Source organism: Lissotriton vulgaris, chromosome 10 (assembly GCF_964263255.1).
Source record: "Lissotriton vulgaris chromosome 10, aLisVul1.2, whole genome shotgun sequence".
NCBI lineage: Eukaryota > Metazoa > Chordata > Amphibia > Caudata > Salamandridae > Lissotriton > Lissotriton vulgaris.
Window position 1 is genome coordinate 89,276,764 of NC_141698.1, and position 23,294 is coordinate 89,300,057.

The following is a 23,294-nucleotide window of genomic DNA, read 5'->3' on the forward strand; positions in this document are numbered from 1 at the left end:
TCACCTTCTATTAGCATTAATGATCTTGCAGTACTTGCAGATAATCTATCTACGACTGTAGCTAGTCTCCTGATCTTAACATCGTTAAGTATTAAACCCAACATAGGAAACATCGCTCCAAATACGTCTCCTACTACTTCTGCATCTCCTACTTCCCTTTTCATTCTTCTCGAAGCCTTTCTTTCTATTATCGCTAAATCCTTTGCATGATATATTTTGGGGAAGACAATTGCCAAGTAACACGAACCATACCAATTGTCAGGCAGTTTTACATAGGCATTTCTTCCACATACAAAATATACATTAGGAATAGCCTGCATCCCTTTCATAAAATCTTTCGTGTAGTACTCTAATTTAAAAGAGTGCTCGCAACTAACTTCACCTACGAATTCACTCTCATAATATGTCTTGCTTCGAGTTAAACATAACTTTCCTTTCTGCATTCTATCCAATGCTATTGGACCATTGCTACCTTTCCTTTTATGTGCCTTCTCTTCTTCTGTCCAATCTGTTTTCCACTGTCCTGACATTTTTAAAATTTTCTGCCTTCTGTACCGATCATCTACTTGTCCTATAAACTTCTTTTCTACCTCTGACACCATGCAAGTCAGATTATTTCTGCGTGCATATGATGTATCTAACGTATCCCAAGGAAGGAAGAATTTGGCTAGTCTATCCTCCTTTTTGTAATAGTCCCACTTATTCATTTGCTTATAATTCGGAACTTCTGGCAGTACCGAATCATAATTCGAAAAGTAGTACTCGAATCCTTCTCTACCATAAAATATACTAAGCAGTAAGCTACATGTTATCCCATAAGTCAATGGGAGATGATGATATCGAATGCCCTCATCTACAGAAGCCGGCAATTGCATACAAACGTAGCAATCTTTGGCCTCCATGGCATCGATATATTCGTATAATAGTTTTGCATATGCATTTGACCTAAAGTTTCCCTGTGACTCATCTACGTGTAGTCTACGAGTTTCATCTGCTAGTAATGCCTTTTCACGTATAACATTGCTCTCCTCCTTCTTTCCCACAAGAGCAGGTTTCAAAGTCGTTACAAATTTTACATTTGCTATTTCTTTATCACTTTCATGTCCTACTATGTATGATATAGTCACTACTGTAATTATGAGAAATATCACTACCGCTATAAGTCTACCTACTATACATTTGGCTTTTCTGTTTGGGTTGCCGTTCTCCATGTTGTCAAAACAGCGTGACTCCTTCCCTTGCGAAAAGTTTATCAGTTCAGTCCTTAGCTTGCCTTGTTTTCTTCTCGATTTGTAAAATTCTTTTTATCAACAAAAGTCTCTTTTTCGCAACAGTGTCTCTTTATTTTTAACAACAGACAACCCTAACCCTTCTCCGTCCTCTAAATGTAAACCCTAATTTTATTCTTCTTTCCACTCGGCGCTAGGTTATCTTCTTCTTTATAGCTTATATACAAAAGTCTCTATACATCAACAATTATTCTCGTACCTGCAGCTCTTGCAACAAGTTCCAATAATTCAAAACGAATGACTTTGTCTTCTTCCTCTGATATTTGATGACCAAAGGTTGGAAATTGTAATCTGTTCAACACTAAATCCTTAATCCGACTCAAGTATGGGGGTATGGGAAGTGTGAAAGTCAGTAACCCCTCAGTCTCGAGTCCCGGCGTCAACATCCATATCTCCACTGCCACAAATGGATCGAGATCGATTACTTTCACACTCTTCACTCTCCCAGATTTCTGTCACCAAGACATCTGCTAGATAAGTCCACTCTGGGGTGGCGTACCTTCTGCAGGGCACACGTCCCCTTCTCGACCTTCGTGGACTCTCAGTTCCTGAGTCTGTCGTTTCTTCCTCCTGATCCGATTCTTCAGCGATCGGGACAAGAGTTCTTTCTTGCTTTTCTTCCGAGCTTGGCCTTTTCTTTCTCTCCGGCCAACTGGCTTCTTCACTCCTTGTTCTTCTGCTCCTTGTTCTTGGACCAGTCTCTTGGTCACTCTCAGTTTGTTCGGTATCCGATTCAGTCTCCCAATTACTTTCTTCTCCTGAGGCGACTTCGGTCTCGCTAGTGTCTTGACCTTCGTCGACTTGTTCCAACACAGGTTCAGCCTCTTCGATCACCTCCACAGCTTGGTTTTCCCCCTCTATGGCTTCTCCGCTTTCCGCCGGATTTTCATCCGAGAGAGGAGCTGTTTCTTCTAGAGGTGTTGGCACTCTTCGGGTGTGTGAGGCATGTATCCAATTTGGCAGGCCTCCACACTTCACCGCTGTGTTCGTGACAAGTATGACTTGAAACGGTCCTCTCCAGCGCACGTCTAAGCAGTTCTTCCTGACATGCTTTTTCACCAAGACCCAGTCTCCAGGACTCAGGTCATGGCACAAGTCTTGTGCTGATGGAACCTCTGCAGCCTGGACCTGGAGGGACACAGAATTAATGGCATCAGATAGTCCCTTGCAGTAGTCCAAAATCAAGTCGTCTGTGATGTTCACTAGCGCTGCAGTCGGAACCGATGGCAATCTCATAGCTCTCCCCATTAGCACTTCATGTGGAGAGAGGCCTGTTTTCCTATCAGGTGTGCTACGTATGCTCATAAGAACCACTGGAAGTGCGTCTGGCCAACTCAGGGATGTCGATGAGCAAACTTTAGCCAGTCTGGACTTGATTGTACTGTTGATTTGTTCTACAATCCCTGAAGCTTCTGGTCGATAGCTGCAGTGTAACTTCTGATCAATATTCAAAGCTGAGCACAACATCTTCACTATTTCGCTGTTGAAATGAGTTCCTCTGTCTGATTCCAAAGAGGATGGCACCCCAAACCTCGGTATTAACTCTCTAAGTAACAGTTTCGCTACTGTAAGTGTATCACATCTACGTGTAGGGTAAGCCTCAACCCATCTAGAAAATATGCAGACAATCACTAAAACGTATCTGAGTCTGTTGTATGGAGGCATTTCTATAAAATCAAGCTGCATTCTATTGAAAGGCCCCCCAGACCTCCCAATGTGACTCAATGTAACTGGTGTTCTCTTTCCCACGTTTAGTTGCTGACAAATCGCACATCGCTGACATACTGCTTCTGCCGCTACTCTAAACTTAGGATTAAACCACGTTTGTCTGAATACTCTCACCATGGCATCTCTACCTATGTGTGCTGATCCATGCAATTTCCTTGCCATTGGACTAACAAGCTCATTTGGTAAAACTGCTCTCCCATCGGCAGAAACCCAAAAATTCATTTCGCTTTTCTCACAACCCGCTGTTTCCCAGCCCTTTTTCTCAACATCTGGTGCATTCTCCTGAACACTCCTTAATTCATCCCACGTATCCACTGTGTCTAACAACATGGTCAATTCAGTTCTTTCCTGTACTCCCCCCACTTTCACATTAGTGTGAGAATATCCTTGCTCTGCGCAGTAACGCGCTACTTCATCAGCATAGCGATTGCCCTGCGACACAAAGTCTACGTTCTTCGTGTGCGCGGCACATTTGACAACGGCTATGGCTGACGGACCTTGCAATGCTTCTAACAGTAATCTCACGAATTCTCCATTCCTAATGGGAGAACCCGAGGAGGTCATGTAACCTCTTTGAGACCATAACTGCCCATAATCGTGAACTACCCCGAAACCATACTGGCTATCGGTGTATATGGTGACTCGAAGTTTGTCGCCTGCTAAGCAAGCACGAGTCAAAGCAACAATTTCAGCTACCTGTGCGGAGTGTACTCCTTCCAGGCAGGCGGCTTCTATAACTCTGGTAATCGTGCAAACTGCATAAGCTGCTCTCAGCTGACCGATATCGTCTCTTACGCATGAACCATCAACAAAGAAAATTTCATCAGGGTCAGTCAATGGCTCATCTACGATATCGGGTCTCGGTTTGGTGCATAGTTCAGTCACATCGAGGCAGTCATGATCTGTACAATTTTCATCTTCCACTTCATTCGGAAGTGGCATCAAAGTTGCAGGATTCAAGACAGAGCATCTTTTTAGGGTCACATTCTCGGCAGCCAGTATGACTTGCTCATAGCGTGTGAGCCTGCTATTCGTCAGATGCTGAGTCTTAGTCCTGGTCATTAACAATTCCACAGAATGCGGTACGTACACCACTAACTGATGTCCCATCACCACGCTTTCAGATCTTTCAATGCTGACACCCGTTGCAGCTACGGATTTGAGACATCCGGGCAACGCTGCGGCTACTGGCTCTAATGTAGCCGAAAAGTACGCTACTGGCCTACGCGCATCTCCGTGGATCTGAGCTAAAACTGCTAAAGCGCATCCCTCTCTTTCGCAGCAGTAAAGCAAAAATGGTTTTGTATAGTCAGGCATTCCTAAAGCCGGGGCACGACATAAGTCCTCCCTCAGCTGCAAAAATGCCATCAAACAGTCTTGGTCCCATGGTACCGGATCACTCACTCCTTTGTGCGTCAGTTGTAATAACGGCTTTGCCTTCAGTGAGAAGTTGGCTATCCACTGTCGACAATAACCGACCATGCCTAAAAACATCCTGACCTCTCTTTGTGTTGTAGGCGCGTTCATTTTCATAATCGCCTCTATTCTGTCTGGAGACACCTTCCGTTTCCCCTTTTCAATCCTGTGACCCAAGTATTGCACTTCAGTCTTACAATATTGCAATTTACTTGGTGACACCTTGTGTCCATTCTCGGCCAAGTGATTTAACAAGGTTATGGTGTCTTCTCTGCAAGCTTCCTCTGTTTCTGACGCAACTAGGAGGTCGTCTATGTACTGGACTAGAACTGAGTTCTTGGGCAGCACTAGACTTTCAAGATTTCTCTTTAAAAGCTGGTTAAAAATCGATGGGCTTTCTGTATACCCCTGAGGGATACGACACCATGTTAAAACGCGATCTTCCAGCTTAAAAGCGAAAAGATACTGGCTCTCTTCATCTAAAGGAATCGAAAAGAAAGCCTGGCACAAATCTATCACTGTAAACCATTCAGCTTGGAACGGTATCTGAAATAATATCACTGATGGATTCGGTACCACTGGACAACATGAGACAACAATATTATTGATCTTTCGAAGATCCTGTACTATTCTGTATTTTCCACTAGGTTTCTGCAAACCCATGATCGGGGAGTTACATGGGCTACCCACGATCTCCTTCAGTATTCCCTGTTTAATCATGGATTCGATCACAGGCTTTATTCCTGCAATCGTCTCTGGTGTCAACTTGTATTGTGGTGTTCTTGGGTACTCAGCATTGAGTCTTACCAAGATCTTTACTGGTTCTACTCCTTTAATCAAGCCTATTTCTTCTCCAGTAAAATCCCACACCTCAGCTGACACTTTCTCCCTCAAATCCTGTGGAAGCTCCTCCACTGTTAAGGTAGGATATAATTCCACACATTCCTGCGAGTTCACAACTTTGAAATCGGCATCTTCATCGTTGGTCTGTACTTCTACTCCTTCAGGTGTGCAATGTATTGTGCAATTCAGTTTACACAACAGGTCTCTTCCTAGCAAGCACACCGGGCTAGAATCACAGATCACGAACTGATGTTCGTCACTGTAATTCCCTATCTTTACTGACACTGGTTCCGTCAGAGGATTCGTCATCCTCTTGTTTGCGACTCCTACCACCTGAATCATTTCTCCTGATATCGGCAGACCTGGGACTACCGCTGATCTCAACGTGGATCGAGTGGCTCCCGTATCCACCAAAAAGGTTGTAGGACATCCAGCTACTTCAGCTTCTACGTATGGTCCCCTCTGATCTACTTCCAGGGCTGCTCCTAAGGTGCAATCTTCTTCCCTATTCACTCGTTGCCCTGTAAGAGGATCAACGTAGTAGCATTCTTCTCCTCCTACGAACAATGGCATTTGTCTGTAGGTTTTCCCTCCATTCGCAATTCGAGGCGGTTGAGGAAACGGGGCTCGAGGAGTCTGAGTCCCCCCTTTGATAAACTTTCCCTTCGGGACTGTTGCTCCCTTAACCACGTTGTTCTGTACCTCTTCCTCCTCCTGTTCTAATTCCCCTGTCTCAATATTGTAAGGACACTCACGTCTCCAATGTCCCACCTCGTTACACTGATGACACCTGGTTGTTCTTTTCAGTGTCGCGATATCCATTCTCGGTCTCGGTCTTTCTTCCTCTTCTCTGGTCTGATTATTCTGTTTCTTTGCCTGCGCTCCTGTTCCCTGCTGTCGCTGTCCGCCCTTTCCAGCTGCTTGCATCTGTACTAACATTAACTTTTCCTTAAACTTCTTTGCCTTCGAGTCTATCTCATCGCTACAGTACCTAGCATACCTCAGAATTTCGTCTAAAGGTTTGTTCTGCCAACAGATCAAGTGCTGTTGAATCATTAGGCTAATGTCTGGTCTCAATCCGAGAACAAACTTTGACACAAACTGTCCTATGTCTTTAGGATCCATTACGTCCAACCCACTGTACTGTTTGAATGCTTTCAGTAACCTCTCATAGAACTCGTGAACTGTCTCTTTAGGCTCCTGAGTTGTTCGATCTATCTTAACCCAGTCTATGTCTTGCACCGGCACTTTCTCTTTCAGCCATGTTATTACCCTTTCGTATTTCTCCATGACTCTGTCTGATGGACCACCTGTCTGTGTATCTCTCTGAGGCTCACAAGTGGGCCATTCAATGCTAAGTTTGCATGCCGTCCACAAGTCTCCGGGTACCACGATATCGAACAATGTGTTCAAATCGATCCAGAGAACCTTAGAGATCTTCACGAATCTTTCTACCTGCTTGTACCACTCAACGGGATTTTCTCTAAGTTTCGGGAAGGAATTAGTGAATGCCGCTAAATCCCCCCTACTCCATGGTACATGCACGTAGTTTCCGTTCGCGATTTCTCGCAAAGGGAAAGCTTCCATTCGCATTAGGTCTGTATCCTGAGACTTCACAAGTGTACTCCGTCTGACAGATCCCTTCTTGGACCATCTTTCCTCCCATCTATCCAGATCCCTCCATATTCTAATACACATGACCAATTCCCTTATGTGTACTCTCAGTCCAATCGTTCTGCGCTCATCTAAGTCTAGATCCGTGCAATTCAGCCTATGATTGGCCTGCAAAGCCTTAGTTCGTGATATGTCTATCATGTACTTGTCGGCCAGTTCAGATAACTTTTCATGAGCTGCTCTTGCCTTTCGAGTAACATCCTTGGATAAAAACAGTATCTCATCTGGAGCGTACAGCTCTAACCTCTCGATTGCCACTGTGCCGTCAATTATTTCATCTAAGTCTGATTTTAAACTCATTACATCTATGCGTCTTGCTTTTATTTCGGCTTTCAGTACGTCTGTCCTAGGCTGTTCTCTTGCATCCCTCTCTCCTCCACTATGCGCCCTACGCCTGAGCACAGGTGAGTTATGAGGAATCTTTCTTCCATCTCTTTGTTCCCACCTCTCTAAATCCCAAGCCTTCCCATCTTCCCTTGGGGTGTGGTGGAACAATGCTCCATCCTTCAACCCTACATTCCGTCTTTTCAATTCGGTTTCTCCAGATACAAGATAAGATCCTCCGTGCTGTTCTAAACCACTGTAACTCGCTTGCTGTCTGGTATCACTTAACAAACGATAAGGTCCTTCATGGCTCTCCATGCTCCCGCGATCTCTTTCGTGATCACCGGATGTATGGCGAGACGTTTCGCGACTCCCTAAATTCTCATGACTTCGTCCACTATCACCGGATGCATGTCGAGACGCTTCGCGACTCTCCATGTTTCCGTGATTCCAATGTTGAACATTTTCATCCGGAGTATGGTGTGTGCATCTGAAAGTGTTCCGATATTCCTGCGTCCTTCGTTCTCCCTCATTGAAAGTGACGCGGGGCACTTCGCCACACCCTGCACTCCTGTCATCGCACATTTGCCTAATGCCACTAATGGTAGGACAATTATCTCTTCTGCTTCCTTGACTCCCTCTCTCCCACTCTGGGCTGCTTTCGCCAGCTCCACAATGAGAGAGGACCTTGTTATCCTGGTCTCTCCATTCAGCTCCTGTTTCTAAACTTTTATTCCTAGCCTCCTCGGCAGTATCCCACTCTTTCAGATATTCCCTTAATTCCTTATAGGATTTTGGTTTTGGTCCCCTCAAATCCATCGATCCTCTTTGACCCCCTTGTTCTATCCAGGGACTCGTTGCGGAATCTAATGGGGTACTTCGACTTACTGGTGCTAATCTCTGTCTTTGAGGATTCATCATGTTATTCCTATTCTCCATCTCTGCCCTTTCCCTGTCCCATCGTGCCTGTTCCTCCTGCTGGACCCCCTCTGGGTTGTAGATTGACACAATAGGGCCTATGGTAACAGGTACTTGTAAAGCGTCTGGCATTTGGTACGACCTTGCACATTGCGTCTCTGGCACCTTCTGGACCACAAATCTTCCCACTACTCTCTGTTCGGAACTAGTTTGGGGTATTTCCTCACTCTTGTTGGAGTCCCACTCTGTTACTGGGATCGATTTATATTCTCCCCATCTAGCTCCTTCCCCTTGCTGTAATATGGGACTTGTGGATTCACCGCTATACGGAGGTGGTCTCTCTGTTAACAGTCTCTCTAACAGTTCTTCTTCCGTTTCGCTATCCTCGTCTTCCTCTTCTAGGGGTTTCTTTTCTCCCGTAGCTTCTATCATGGTGAACAGTTTGTCTGCTTCTATCTTTTGCACTCTCCACTTCTTAGCTTCCTCATCCCATTTAGCATCCTGTAATGCCTTTACTGATCGTCTCACTCTTTCTTGACGCCTCTTTACGCCTTTTGCGTGTGCTGCTTTAAACCATGCACTAAGAGCTTCGAATTGTGTCGGCCTCGGTAAAGGTCTTGTTGCAAGCATTACCGCTTTCAATTGGTTCAACACGTCTAGCTTAAACGTTCCGAATCTCGGGAACGTCAATTCCTTTTCTCCTTCTGTTAGCCTATTCCACTCGGAAATCCATAATATTGAGTGTAAGCCTACATTTACTGCCATATGATAAGCTGGTGTGCCTTCTGGTGGAGCTTCTTCTCCAGCATATAAGTTTATTCTATTCTTCCTAAAGATCTTTCTTAAACCCTTAAAGCACTTCATTTTTGATGATCTACGATTTTCCTTTTATTAATTCTCTTCCTTATTTACGTCCCGATGACCACCACCAATCCCGGTGCGACTCTCGCTAGTCAGCCTATCCCAATGCTGTTCTACGCCGACTGACCAATCTCAGCGCGATTCTACGCTGACGTCACTTGTTCCCTCTACAGCAGTTTCCTTCGTTTCTCAACTCGTCTCGCGATCTTGCATGCGTTTCATTCATACGCCGAAAAATGACTACTTCCGTCCAAGCGATCACTTTTCTCTGACTGTACGGCCACAGTCTAACTGTAATTGTCACCTCAACTGGCGAAACGTCTTTCCTCGTACGGTCAGACGTTCACCTCAACTGATAGGTTACTTACACACAGTAAACGTACGACCAGCATGCGTTTACTCATACACTCACTCAAACGCTCCCCCTATCATCGGTCTGTGGGCGATCAATGGTACCTCATGACCCCCATTAAATGGTAGACAAATTACTCTGGGTGTTCGATACACCCGAACCGCTTAAGCCCTCTGGACATAAGATTTTATCCGGTTGCGCGCGCTCACAACCTTCCCTCAATCACACTACAGGCATTCAACTCCGCTTGACATTACGACACAGGAACAACATAAAACACCGCAATCTTACAACGCATGACCCTTATACTCACTCTCGACCGATTCTGCTGCTTTTCTCTCGACGCACCGTCAGCACCTTCTTCGGCAGGGATTCTTCTTCTGGTCGTCGATGACTAGGGACCTTGGGGTAAACTAAACCTGGCCTAGGTTGTCTTCCTCAAGAAGATAACCATCATACTCTGCTACCAACTGCGGGGAATGAGATTTTGGTATCAATTTATAATCAATTTAATAGTTTATCTCATTCGAAATTTTTGGACCGCTCGTATCTGTCATTGAGTAAAAGACCACCCCCACACAGGTTTAGTCATCCCCATTAAATGACGCCACTCTGAAGAACCACTTACAACTGATAAAGTTTAAGTATTTTTATATAAAAGTCAAATCTGAATGCAAATTACAATCCTCTCAGGATAAATCTCAAAGTATACAAAGAATACAAAATCAATTCCAAACTCAGCAATTTAAAGCTTCGATGTAGAGTGGTTCCTTTGCGTCATCTACAGAAAGAGAAAATAATCAAGTTAAATCTGTCCCTACTCTATACTAGGTGACATCCCTACTTCGCAAGTTTCTTCCCTAAAAAGGTGTCAGCAGTTTGACTTCCAAAGAAGTTCAAACTCTCTTAACCTCTAAAGGTAACTTAAGTCTAAGAAGCAGTACCCTCTCTGCCTACCCATCCACTCTTCTAAGGGTCCTCGGCCTACTGCTCCCTTGCGCTCTGATCTTTCTCAGCGCATCTGCTCAAGGCATCTACCCTTGCCTTCGCTCTGAGCAATTCACCTCGCTGTTCCTAATCTCCAATTGCTCATTGCTACCTCCTCCCCGGGGTGCTGTCCCTAAAATACACAATCACAGTGTGGGTGGAACGCCCCTTGACGCCCACCACGGACTTTCCCCGATGATGTCAGTTTCTGGCTCTTTCCATTGCTTCATCTCCTCACGTCGTCCGTTAGGTTGACCCTTCTCCTTAGATGTCATCTCCATCTTCTCGTTGGCGACTTTTAGTTGACACTTTCATCCAAAGTCAGATAACCTTAAACAAGACCTTAACATTACAACTCTTTCTTTGACCTTACGAGATCCTGTGAATGGTCATTCAAAAACAAAAGCTCAAATTCCAATCGCCTCCTCTCATGTTTAGGCAATAAACTTTGTTCGACATTTGTCACCTTAAATCTAACAAATGCTAGACTCTTCGGCTCGCACCTTCATGTAAAGACTGTTCACGACTCCTGTGAGCCCACTAAATTACATACATTGGACCACACTCTTGCGAACCCTCGGTTAGTCAGGTTATAATCACAAATGACCTAAACTCTTCTAGTATTCCTACAAACTTCTTCTACACAGTATAACCTTTAACATACATTTATATGTGAACGCTTTTAGCAATTACGTTTCTTCTAAACGAATACGATTTTACATAGAATATAAACCCTATACATGGAACCTAACTTTATATTCTCATTGGTTACATCGTTATATGTATGCTCCTTGCACGTTTCTCCACGTTACATTTCTCTTGCCGTTTCTGTATTTAAAGCTACACACGTACATGAATTCTACTCTGCACGTTCTACTGTTCGTAAACATTTCTACATTAGCCCACTACGTATACGGCCTTCTAAATCTAATACATTCTAATATGAATACAGTTATACATTTCCTATACCATGATATCATTTTAATTGACTTTATGCTATAGTCATCAACTACACATTACGATATGTATTTCATTCCTACGTTTATAACATATACGTCTAAATATGGCTACGATATACTTTATATTCAAATTACGCTCTCTCAGAGTTTATATATGTAGGAACCATTCAATCTCATGCTTTTAAAATAACAGAACGTCTTAAACTTGATACGTTTGACAATTGGGAGCCAGTGTAAGTTATGCATATGTTTTTAATCAGTCTGTGGAATGTGACATAGCAAACGAGCCTTGCGGGTGAGTAGTGCGCTATACAAGTATCAATTTTACAATAACGAGCTGCAAGATTCTACACAGTCTGAAATTGCCTCTGCCGAGACTGCATGACCCCCAAATATAATACATTGCCATAGTCTAGACTTGAAATTATCAAGGACTGCACTATGTTTTTTGCAGGCTAGGAGGTAACTACCACATGATGCTTCTCAAAGATCTTAATAGTCCAGAACAACATGCAGCTACCTTTGTAAATCTGTTGCTTCATAGTACAATTGCATCTAACCAGAAACCTAGGTCCTTAATTGACTCACTAGGGGTGGGACAAATGTGCAGCATTTCCGACCAACAATGTGGACCCCACATCTGGGTTTGGCTGTCTAGAATGAGCACCTCAGTTTTTCTTGAAGGCTGGTAGACAGATTCAAAGTGGTCCTGTCATCTGTTGCAGCAAAATAAACAATAATCTGAGTGTCCTCCATATATGGATAAGAACAACCTATCTGCTATTTTAGCAAGGGGTTGGACATAAATATTAAACCGGAAGAACGTTTGACAGTTATTAATAATGACAACATATTAATTAAGGTGAAAGATAACATTATTATTGTTTGATGAGGTATTTAACCCCTTTACTGCGGCCCCGATTTTCCCGTGGTGCGGGCGTTTCCGTGAGCGGGTGGGTCCGCGTCGGCCATTGGCCGACGGCAGCACTGGGGAGGTAGTGCTGCCGTCAGCCAATGGCAGACGGCAGCAATTAAAGGGTTAAGACATTTTGGAAGATAAAGGATGAAATCACTCTGGTAGATGAGTTTGTGTTATGTGTTGATACCCTAATTGCACTGTCATCCTTGAAAGGAAAACTAATAGCTCTAGCTCATGATGGTCATGTTGGAATGACTGAAAAGAAACTTTGAGCAATATAATGGTGGTCTTCAATGGACCATGATGTTGATTTCTATGTCAATCAATGTCCCACTTGTTGCACTGCTGATAAAACCTTGCTGACAAATAAACGTTCCATAACCTCTTTTGAGTTACCAGAAGGATTAAAGTTGAGGTGACATTTCTGTCCCAAACAATTACCTCAGAAGTAATTGAGTTCTCAAGGGAATTGTTTTGTTGCCAAGAATTTCCACCACAATTGGTAAATAATAATGAGGTGCAGTTTGTGTGCCAAGAGATAGTGAATTTCTTTAAGGTCAATGGGGTAGAACATATAAAGCATTCTTTCTGTCATCCCCAAAGCAATGGCTATGTCAAATGGTGTTAAGGCCACATATTTCAGTTAAAGCTGCCCTCAGAACAAGATTATAGTCATACTTCACTGCTCCCCGCAACAGGAAGAACTTCATTTTTATTGCTTATGGGTAGGATGCCTATTAGATAATTTCCACCACACTGGTCATTTGTATATAAAAATTGGGAAGGTAAGAGCTAAACAGAAAAAGATGTCCAAATGTGCAGCCTACTGTCTAAATGTCAATGTAAAATGTGCAGCAACTATGATGCAAAGAAATCTGTAAAGAAAATGTCTGTAAGAGTTGGTGATCAAGTACAAGTGAAATACCCCATGAAATGAACCAATATGAGCAAATACAGTGAACCACGGTGAGTAGTCAAAACCAAGGGTTCTGTAGTCCTATTAGACAATGGTCAGTGGTGGAATGGATTGAATATTTTAGGTGTTGACCCACTCACTGAATCTCTAGGCGGGTCCATGTTAAAACAAGAGGGAATGGTTGAGGCAGCTGGTAATGAAAAGAGCAGCATGCATGAAGGATTGAGTAGTGAAGGAACTAATGATAATTAGAACGTTGGAATATTGGGAGCTCCATTTAAAACAATGGAGTGCTCTGGGTTTCTAATGGCTGGTAGAAGACGCTCCAACACTGCAAAGTTGTCATTCACATCTGTTGCTGGGAACAAAGGCCTCACGGAGCTCTAGGGGATTTCAACCACCACGGGATCCGTGAGACCTTTGTTTTTATTTGTTACAACATTTTGCCCTTTAGTGGTGGAATGTTCTAATAGCCTTCAAGCCCTCCAGCTTTAACTCCTTCGACGCTCATGACGAGCTCAGCTCGTCATGATGTACACCTCTCATACACTCATGACGAGCTGAGCTCGTCATGAACAATGGCTTTCAAAGCCACTCAGCACAGGAGGGGAAAACCATTAGCAGCCAAGGTGTTAAAGCCCAGCTTCCATGATAAAGACCCTTACCTTTGGCTTGAACCTTTAACGTTGGAGTCGGCCTTTGATGACCGTATAACCCGCTACGGCAGGCTATAAGGCTATAGTATTCTATCAACATTTCCTGTCAGAATGAAGAGGCCAATTCTACTGACCATCCAAGAGTTAAAAGAAATGGTGCTTCTCTTCTTCGAATCAAATTCCATGTACATGAATAAATATTCGATGAGAGATAGACGATTAAATATGTGGAAAATAGATTACTGTATTTACACCATTGTTCTCCACTCTTCCCCACCCAGTTCATCCTCCCATTTATGTGTGTGTGCGTGAGGGGTGCCACGTGCTGTTAGATTAGAATGTTCGGGAAAGGAAATAACATTCACCGGGGGTTTGTAACGGCATTCCTGTGAGAGTTATAAGAGAATAAAAATACTTAAAGCCTTCGTGGTACCTCATTGCCACATCATCTGTCTGCATTGATAAGTGACCAGATCACATGTTTTGAGGTCTCACTGCATGAGGGTGTCTCAGAAATGTTATTGTTGTACCCTTCTTCTTTGGAGAGAGGGCCTAGTGCCTTGAGAGTGAAATGCTTCTATATAGCATTTAATGAATGAGAATAGTCACCAAAAGTACTTGGTCGAGACACACATTTTCTGATCCAGGGTTCCTTCCCATAATAAGGAATTCGTTCACTTGGTATTCCCACCATGGCCACTATGGAGAGTGTATTTACTATTATTACTCCACGCTGCCTTCATACTGCGTCGGTTATTTAGTTGACTGAAGCAAATATAACTACATTTTTTGTTTTTTTGATGCACTTGCTCAAAAGTACCTAAACACGCTACAGGAACCAATTTCTATAGGGTGCTGGCCTTCACAGAGGTGGGGTTTGTCTGCTTTTGTTTCAGTTTAACAACACTGCAAGAATCTGTGTGGTCCAGGGATGGGGTCCAGGAGAGAGAAAGAGAAGAAAAAGAGAGAGGAAAGAGTGAGAAGGGGAGAGAGAGAGAGATGAGCGAGGAGGACAGGTTAGACCATTTTAGCCAGGGCTGCTTTTGATTCCCAGTCCCCAAACACTATACTTAAGGAAGACTTGAAAATGGATTAAAGAAAACTTTATGAGGAGGGCAGCTCAAACACGGGAGGAGAAAGAACTTACTAAACCTAGAGTTAGAGCCAACTTTCTCCTTCTGACCACGCCCCAAATTGAACCTTATCTAAAAATCGTGAGCAGACCATTTCATCGCCATTTACTCATTAGATTTAGGTTCAACATAATCCAATACTCCCTGGGTGATTTTCCTGTGTGGGGTATTTCTGATGAGTCTACCCCGTGTAGCTGCGATAACTTTTCTGAGCAAACCCTCATGCATTTTGTCATGTTTTGTAGCCACTACAAAGAGAGTAGATTGAGGTTCTTGGCACCCATTTTAAGAGATGCAGGTTTCGTCCAGGTACGGCCTGCTCTACTTTATCTCCAGTTATTAGGTAGTACCAGGACAATCTTCGGGGTTGCTAGCTTCCTGGTCGCAGCCATGCGTACAAGGACCAGGACGCTATCCCCGAGACAACTGGAAGGGTGACTTTATCATCCTGTACTCCCGCTATTGACTTTTTAACCATTTTTAACTTTTTATACTGATCTGAACCTTCATATGTATGTACAGTGGATACCCTGACAGATTTGAACCCTTGATTGTTTTTTGACTTCATGAATTTTGTTAAAATTGTAATACATTTTTTTAATATATGTCGTTTTGTTGCTTTTATGATTTTAAATGCAATCGAATAAAGCTTGCTTTGACTGACTGACTTGACTGATTCCCAGTCCAACCCTGACAAATGTATCGATTTCTTCATCTGTAAAAACCACTCAAGGAATCTGAATACAGGCACTTCTGGACTTCCCAAGGTGTGATTAGCCTTGGATGTTTGTGAATGCCCACAAACACTTATATTTGTGGGCATTCACAAATTACTATATTTCCCCTTTCCAGCTTGGGCAAGGTTGGATTTATACTCCAGCACATTGCTGGCATAAATACCCTTTCAAGGGCATGAAGGGGAATGAAATATCCCCGGATTTCCACAGGGCCTTGGGAAAATGGTTTCTCCGCCCCAAAAAAATGTGCACAGGATGGTATAGAGAATTCCATGTAGCGGAAGGGGGATCCTGATTGGAAAACCACATGACATTCCAGGTGGAAACTGTGCTAGGCGCAGCGTTCTGTGCAAATTCCTGGAAGTTTTTGTGAATTTTAAGAAGTCGTTCATTTGCAGTGGGAAGCAGATTTAAATCCACAAGTGTGGATTTTTGTTGTTGTAAATGTGCCCTAGTGTGTGTGCTCTGCAAGGCTGGCACAGTGCTGCTGCCCAAGTGTGGACCTAGCACAGTTACTCATCAGACCCTTGGTATTTGATCAATGTTTGTGGCGGAGATTAACTGGATTATAATATAGTATTTATTCCACGTCCTGAAAGAAGTATTAAATACATTTATCAATGTCTGTCTTCTAGGAATTGTCTTCAGCCATGGTGAGCCATGGAAAGTTATGCGGAGGTTTACTTTATCCACGCTGCGTGATTTTGGAATGGGCAAGAAAACCATAGAAGACAAAATTCTGGATGAGTTACAGGCCCTTATTACACATTTCGAATCTCATAAGGGTAAGTCATGGGTGCTTTTATTTTCATGGTATTATGGTTATTGTGAGATTTTATGGAGCCACTCAGTGAAGTCCTCTGCACTCTAGTTCTTTCAGTGGATGAAAGAGTGTATAAATATACATCTTTAGAAGTCCATGTACATAGAAGTATTGTCCTGTGATATTGTCTTTGAATGGGTATCTGATAGTTATTTCACTATGTAAAGATTAAAATAACTATGTTATGCTTATAACACTTCAAAATACACTTCTGCCATTTCTAAGTGTTGCACACATCAGGCTGAAACAGACCTTCAGATCACAGCAAGTGTTTACTCACTCTTGCTGGCTTATTACCTGGAGGTCGTACATGCCTGATTTAGAAAAAGATTGCATAAAGTAGTAAAACATATGTGCTTTATTGTAAAGTTATGTTGATATGCTATGTTCTTGTTTTTATCAAATGATTACCTGCAAATGTAACAACTATATTTACATATTTGTAAATGTATATGACTATGATATGTCTCTATTTTATCTAAGGAATGTCTGAAACAGGAACAGCTATTTTACATGCATTTGTAAAGTCTTTAGGTCCAAAATAGTACACAAAAACCATGTTAACAGTATGACCCCCTAGCATAATTTTAATACAACTGCAAAACAGACATAAAGCATCTTAATACCATCTAGAATTCCTTCTCAAACGATCATGCACAACTGATAGCAACTTTAGAAAGAAATGTAATTTTGTTAATAACATAAGCCTATCTCACCATGAACTTTACCTGTGAAGCAATCATGTCAACTTAACATGCAGGTCTACATTCAAAATGGATAACTGAAAGGGCGTAAGGTTCCTGGGATTCATAGAACTCAACCATGTTTCTATCTTATCTTAACTACACTATTTGGTCTCTAGCCCACCAAGGTTCTTCTCCTCTGAACACGGGCCCAAGACTTGGAGGACATTTTACTATTATAGTTACCCTTGTCTCCCTCACTCTCCGTGTACGGTGCAGGTCCTTGTTACATCACTTCCCTGATCTTTGGTCACTGTCTGTCTTCCTCACTGAGATCCTATAGTACTCATCTTCTCTCAGTGCCATCATTTGTCATGGTTATTAATATAGGCCATTGTCTTCCTATAGATAGTGCATTGTTTGATCTCTCTTACTGTTTGCCTGAGGATGATTAAATATGGCTTCCCTTTTAATCAGCCATCCTAAGAGTGTGGGTGAAGCCCAATGTTTTGTACTTAGTGGGTTTGCATCTCAGTAGTTTAAAGAAGACACAAGACCATACTCCTATTTGAGAGACATTTTGAAGCATAAATTAAGAAATCACTTCTTAGTAGTATCCATGGAAGGCAAGCCCTAGACAAAAAACCCTCTGTATTGATAGGATTCTTGAGAGTGAACCTTGCAGCAAAGCACCAGGGTGCTGTACAAAGAAGGTAGAACACAAGATTAGTGGTCATGGAGAAGGAGATTTTAGAGAGCTGGTGAGTCAAGGGGCATGTCCGCCACTTATTTTCAGCTGCTTTGTCCTATATTCTCAAACTTCATTTCTTAAAGGTGGTCCATTCAGTGGTGCATGATCTTTTCAGACACTCCGATCTTTCACGCTGTAACTAAAATGAAACCCTCAAAAATCTCCATCCTGACATGCTTGTACAAAACACATCTTTTTAGATGTCGCATTTGAAGGCTGTCAATATTTCTTATTTTACAAAATATTTGTTTCGAAATCTTATAATTTTGCACATGAAAAAACCTTTTCATCTATTCTCTCATCCCCCATGATTCCAATACATAATCAATGTTTAATTCAGTATTACTTGCCAGATTCCAAAACCTCTAGATGTGACATGACTGTGAATATCTGATTGTTGATTTCCCTTATTCAATGAGAGCATCCATGAACATTTACAAAGTAGCAACTCCAGTGGAAAAACAATACCCCTTCTTGTGAAAATGTCTAAGTGACATAAGGATTTCAGTATTAAAAAGGCCTAAAGTTTTATTTATGAATTGGAATGTAGGAAAACCCTTTGATACCAGGATTATATTGAACAGCGCTGTATCCAACGTCATCTGCTCCATAATATTTGGAAAGAGGTTCGAGTATGAAGATACAACATTTCTGACTTTGATCCATCTCCTGAGCGAAAATATCAGATTGATAGGTTCTTCCCAGGTGCAGGTAATTGTCAGTGTCATTATACAATATAGGTTTTTGTTTCCAGTTTGTTGTATGTTAATGGGTTAACCTTATTGTTGCATTGTTAACTTGATCATTGTATTGATTTGTATGTACAATTAAGGATATTTTCAAAGGTGTAAAATTTCTGGAACCAACACGCCTTTGGTAATAAATGTATCTTAGATATGTCTTATGTCGTCTATGATTGCTCTGCTCTGTCCACCATCTTATCACTGAAGAGTTATTAGTCATCATATCCTGGGATTAATTTTGTAGTTTAATGTATTCCTCAATTTTTTAAAACATACCGTGTACCACTCTCGCCCATCCATTCGCTTGACTACTGCCAGAATTGACCTTCTTCACCAGATATTTACTCCCAAACACTACTCCACAGACTCCTGTGCTCAGTGGGCCATTTTCACAAAAGAAGATTGTAGGTCTACGTCCTTGCATGGGAGGACATGTAAGACATTCTGTAATTCACAAAATATTTGACGTTGCTCCAAGAAACTTGTGGCAATGCCAACTTTCCTGCCAGTCGTCAAGGAACATTTTGTGAATTCCTGTTGTGTGTGTGTTGGGATGTCTGCTGGTTTAATTGTATGTAGTGTGCAATTGTGCCTGCTGAGATGTGTTTTATTTTGGGTGCATCAGTAGAATTTTTTTCCACCTTAAGGGCAATATTTTTCCCATGTAGAGACTCCTACCCTTACACCACAGCAAATTTAAGAGGTTTTCTCTTTTCTCAATGAATAACTAACTCTTCACTATTTTAGTTTTATCGTCCCCTGCATAGCCCCACAGTGATTAGTAAAGGCCTTATCCTTGATTTAATGGCCTGAGCCACAGATGAGACACTATAGCAAGAAAAGGGACCAACAACTACTAGTAGGGATTGCCGGGTGTAGAAGAGGCACAAACACATATGGAGGGACACCAGACCGAAGTGGTCTTTCGGATAGTTTTAACCCATCTTTGTACCTTATTGAAGTGTGCAGGAGTTAGGAAGGGTACTGCAATATTCACTCTATGCTGCTCCGGGAGCCCATGTATAAGTTAGTAATCCTTAGCCCAGAATGAATTCCTAGAGAATGCTGTAAGACAATGGAAGTGAGTGAGGTTCATATCTTTCCATCTCCATATGCTTTTAAAGTGAATGGGTTTTGAAGAATGCCCAGACACCACAAATGACTTCATTTTTTTTGTAAGAAAATGTTCATTGCCCACCTAAGAGACAACTACTTCTCAATTGCTCTTAGGTCAAGAGAGAAAATATTGCAGAAAGTACCTGTCTGAAGCAAACATGCTCTTTGGCCTGGTCTTGTGTGTCTAATATTTAGTATTCAATAGAGTCCGCCATCTTGGGCACTTGAATGTTTATATTTAGTAGCCACATTTAGAGCTTTAAGAGTACCACTTAACGGTAAAAATAAGGTTTATCTACATCTCGGAAGTAAAGAATGGTAACTACTGAATGGTGTGCCTATTATTATTAAGAACTAATATTATAGTATGTCTTGATAGAAATGCTTTAATGTGTTAAAAAACGTACATGAAACTCATATGCAATCAATACATATTTGTGAAATCACACTCAAAGTTTGGAATATCTGTGCAAACGCATTTAGAGCATGCAGCCATTGCATGGGCGTAACACAGGCCCCCGCAGCCCCTGCGGCGCAGTAGGGGCTCAAACCCTCCAACGGGCCCCCAACCCTTAAATGAGACCTACTAATACAAAGGAATATCTCTGAAATGTAGGAGACTCTGGCCACTGATCCCATTCTGCAGGGGGGCGCTGTCATTTTGATATGAAAAGTATTTCTGTAGTCAGAGGCAACACTAAAAAGTAAACATGAGATTAATGATAAGGGATGAACACCATTCCTTCCATCGCCATGGGTGGTAGAAACATTGATATTGTAAAGAAATGTTCTTAGAACCTAAAGGAGTCTGTCTGATGGATTAAAAACCCCTTTAAATGTCAATTAGCTATAGTTGTGCTTAGATTGCACTACATTTGGGATCATTCTCTTGGTCCCCTAGATTTATTTTCTTGTAGTGTTACCCTTTTTCTCTTTGAGTAGAGTGCCTTCTTTTTTGGCACAGTTGGGTTTATTACTAACAAAATTAGGCATACCCTATGGAGCAGGTTAGTTTACTGTGGAGAAGTTGTGTGTTTTGTACTGACAAATGCAGTCCTGTTGGCATTATTTCTGGAATAGTAATGCTCCTGTTCTGAAGCACATTGTTGGTCGTGCTCTGTGGAACTAGACTGTCTCAACAGGAAAGATAAAGCAGTGAGATTTAAACACCCCAGGATACCATAACAAAATATAGAGTTTTAAATAGAGTAGCTAGAATATCGACTGCAAAAATATCACAAAGTTAAGTGTATCTAAGCGAGCATACATTTACTGTGACAAGTCGCATACCTTGAAAATATATTTGTCATCGAGCTACATAGTTGTGGAGTCCGCAATAGAAAATATATATTAACCTATACATACTTATTACATTAACTTTATTTCACTCATAAATGTTATTACTATGATATTTTTACATCCCAATATTTTGGTGTGCAATATTCTTATATACATCCCACCACACAGAAATGTAAATGACGTACATTCTCACACCCATTCTCACACGTGTGTTTGCACCCATGTGCGCACATGTTCCACATATATACACACAAATTTGCACACAAAGGCCCTTATTACGACTATGGCTGTCCATTGGATTGTCACAGTCGTGGTGGCGGTCCACCCACCATATTTCTGACTATGGCAGTCGGAACGCCACAGAACCACTGCTGCCGTCAGGGATCCGCGATCCCTGTCGGACTTGCAGCAGTCTGAGGCTTATAGAATACTGGCAGAGCCACTGTGGCACCACCAAGAATATGGCACCACCAAGCATATTACTGGTTTCCTCATCACGAGGAAAGATGTGGTGCGAGGAAACAAAGGAGGCCCTACAGGGTCCCCTGTTGCCTCTGCGCCATGGGGTTCATGCAGGGGGCATATGTTGTGTGACCCCCTGTATGCATGTAGCCAGTTCCTGCAGGGCATGAACTTGACAAACCCTGCCCTACAGGAACTAACTTTGATGATCCCATTGCGAGGCCTTTTTCAAGGACACTAGTGTGGGATCGCCAAAGAACTGCCAGCCAGAGACTTTAAAAGTTGGAGTCTGGTGGGTGGTCTATTTTGGCGTTGGTAATCTCGGAGCGGGTCGATGACGTGGGACCGCCAGAGTCAAAATAATGCCTAGAGACACAGACACACACAAAACTAAAACTCACATGCAAACCCACACACACACACACACACAGCACAAACAATTAGGCGCACATGTACACTGAGGCTGACACCACACATCCACAGAAGTGTACACACACAAGCCACACACCACCAATACACTTGCCTCCCTACATCCCCACGCATATGCATAGAATGCCCTAAGTCCTTGTGCTCTCCCTGCCTTTACCTTTATCTCAAAAGTATACTGTCACAAACTACATAATAGAAAGAAGCAATACTTGCAACATTAAGCAACAGTCTCCAATGAAAATCATTGATTAAGCTCACCGCCAGTAGTTAAAAGTACTCAGTTAAACAATAGATAGAAAAGATATATCATTATGATCCATTTCTTCCTAATATTAACTTGAAGTACGAAAATATTCATGTGCGTATTTTACCCGGTTAGCAAATCATACATCTGCGCCAGAAAAGCATGGCTTTCAAGAGTGTGACATTTATATCCTTTGCATTATATTGATCTATACGTATACCACCGTATACTAAAGAGAAAACGAGTGCAAACAGCATTACAAATTAATTTTGTTACTTGTAAATGCATATTGGAAATGGTGCCCGAGAAAAATAGTTTGATTGAATCCATACTATTGATTTTGATATTTCAAGGATATATTGGAATATCCGATAAGTGAACAATATTTATGGACATGTTGATGTCATGCCTGCTGGCCTTGGACAGTCAGGAGATGAAACTTTTTAGAAAGTTAGCAGCTGCTTGAAGAACAGTGTCATCCGGGCAGCAAGCTGGTTCCCTTTTTTAGTTGTATAGGAATACCTAATATTCAGTTTTAAATACCTAATATTCAGTTTTATGCTACAATAAATTTAAAAAAATAAAAAATAATAAATAAATATTTCTTTTTTACAGCTGTATAATTTTTGTCCCTCCCTCGGATTCTTATTCGGGGCTCACAAGACTGTCGGACAAAACACGGATGACCAAATTGCGTTCTTTAAAGGATTCTTCAAAGAACACAAAACGGAATTTGATGCAAACAACATCACTGGATTTATTGATGCATACTTATTGAGGCAGGAGCAGGTATGTACATTCATGTGTGTTAATGGATGGCCACTGTTGCCCCAGGGCAGCTTACAGTACTTGTTTTTTCACCAATAAATGCTGAAAGTAAATTATCTCCATTCAACTTTTAAACGGTCTTCCTGAAGAAAGGATTTAGGTACTTTTATTTATTTGGTTTGTCCTCTATTATGAGATGAAGGGTCCAGTGGCATAACGAAACCTGAGGGCCCCCCCCTGCAAAGCACATGGAGGCCCCGTCCC

General features: G+C 42.1%; 1 protein-coding gene across 1 annotated transcript in view; it reads left to right on the forward strand.

Annotated features, from left to right (window-relative positions):
* The window catches only part of LOC147684723 (cytochrome P450 2K1-like), a 101,018-nt gene that overhangs the window by 41,014 nt on the left and 36,710 nt on the right, over window positions 1–23,294 (forward strand). Inside the window, exons 3-5 of the mRNA XM_086940567.1 lie at window positions 16,348–16,497; window positions 18,520–18,680; window positions 22,878–23,051. Coding sequence (XP_086796693.1) covers window positions 16,348–16,497; window positions 18,520–18,680; window positions 22,878–23,051 — 485 coding nt within the window. The remainder of the gene's footprint in view (window positions 1–16,347; window positions 16,498–18,519; window positions 18,681–22,877; window positions 23,052–23,294) is intronic.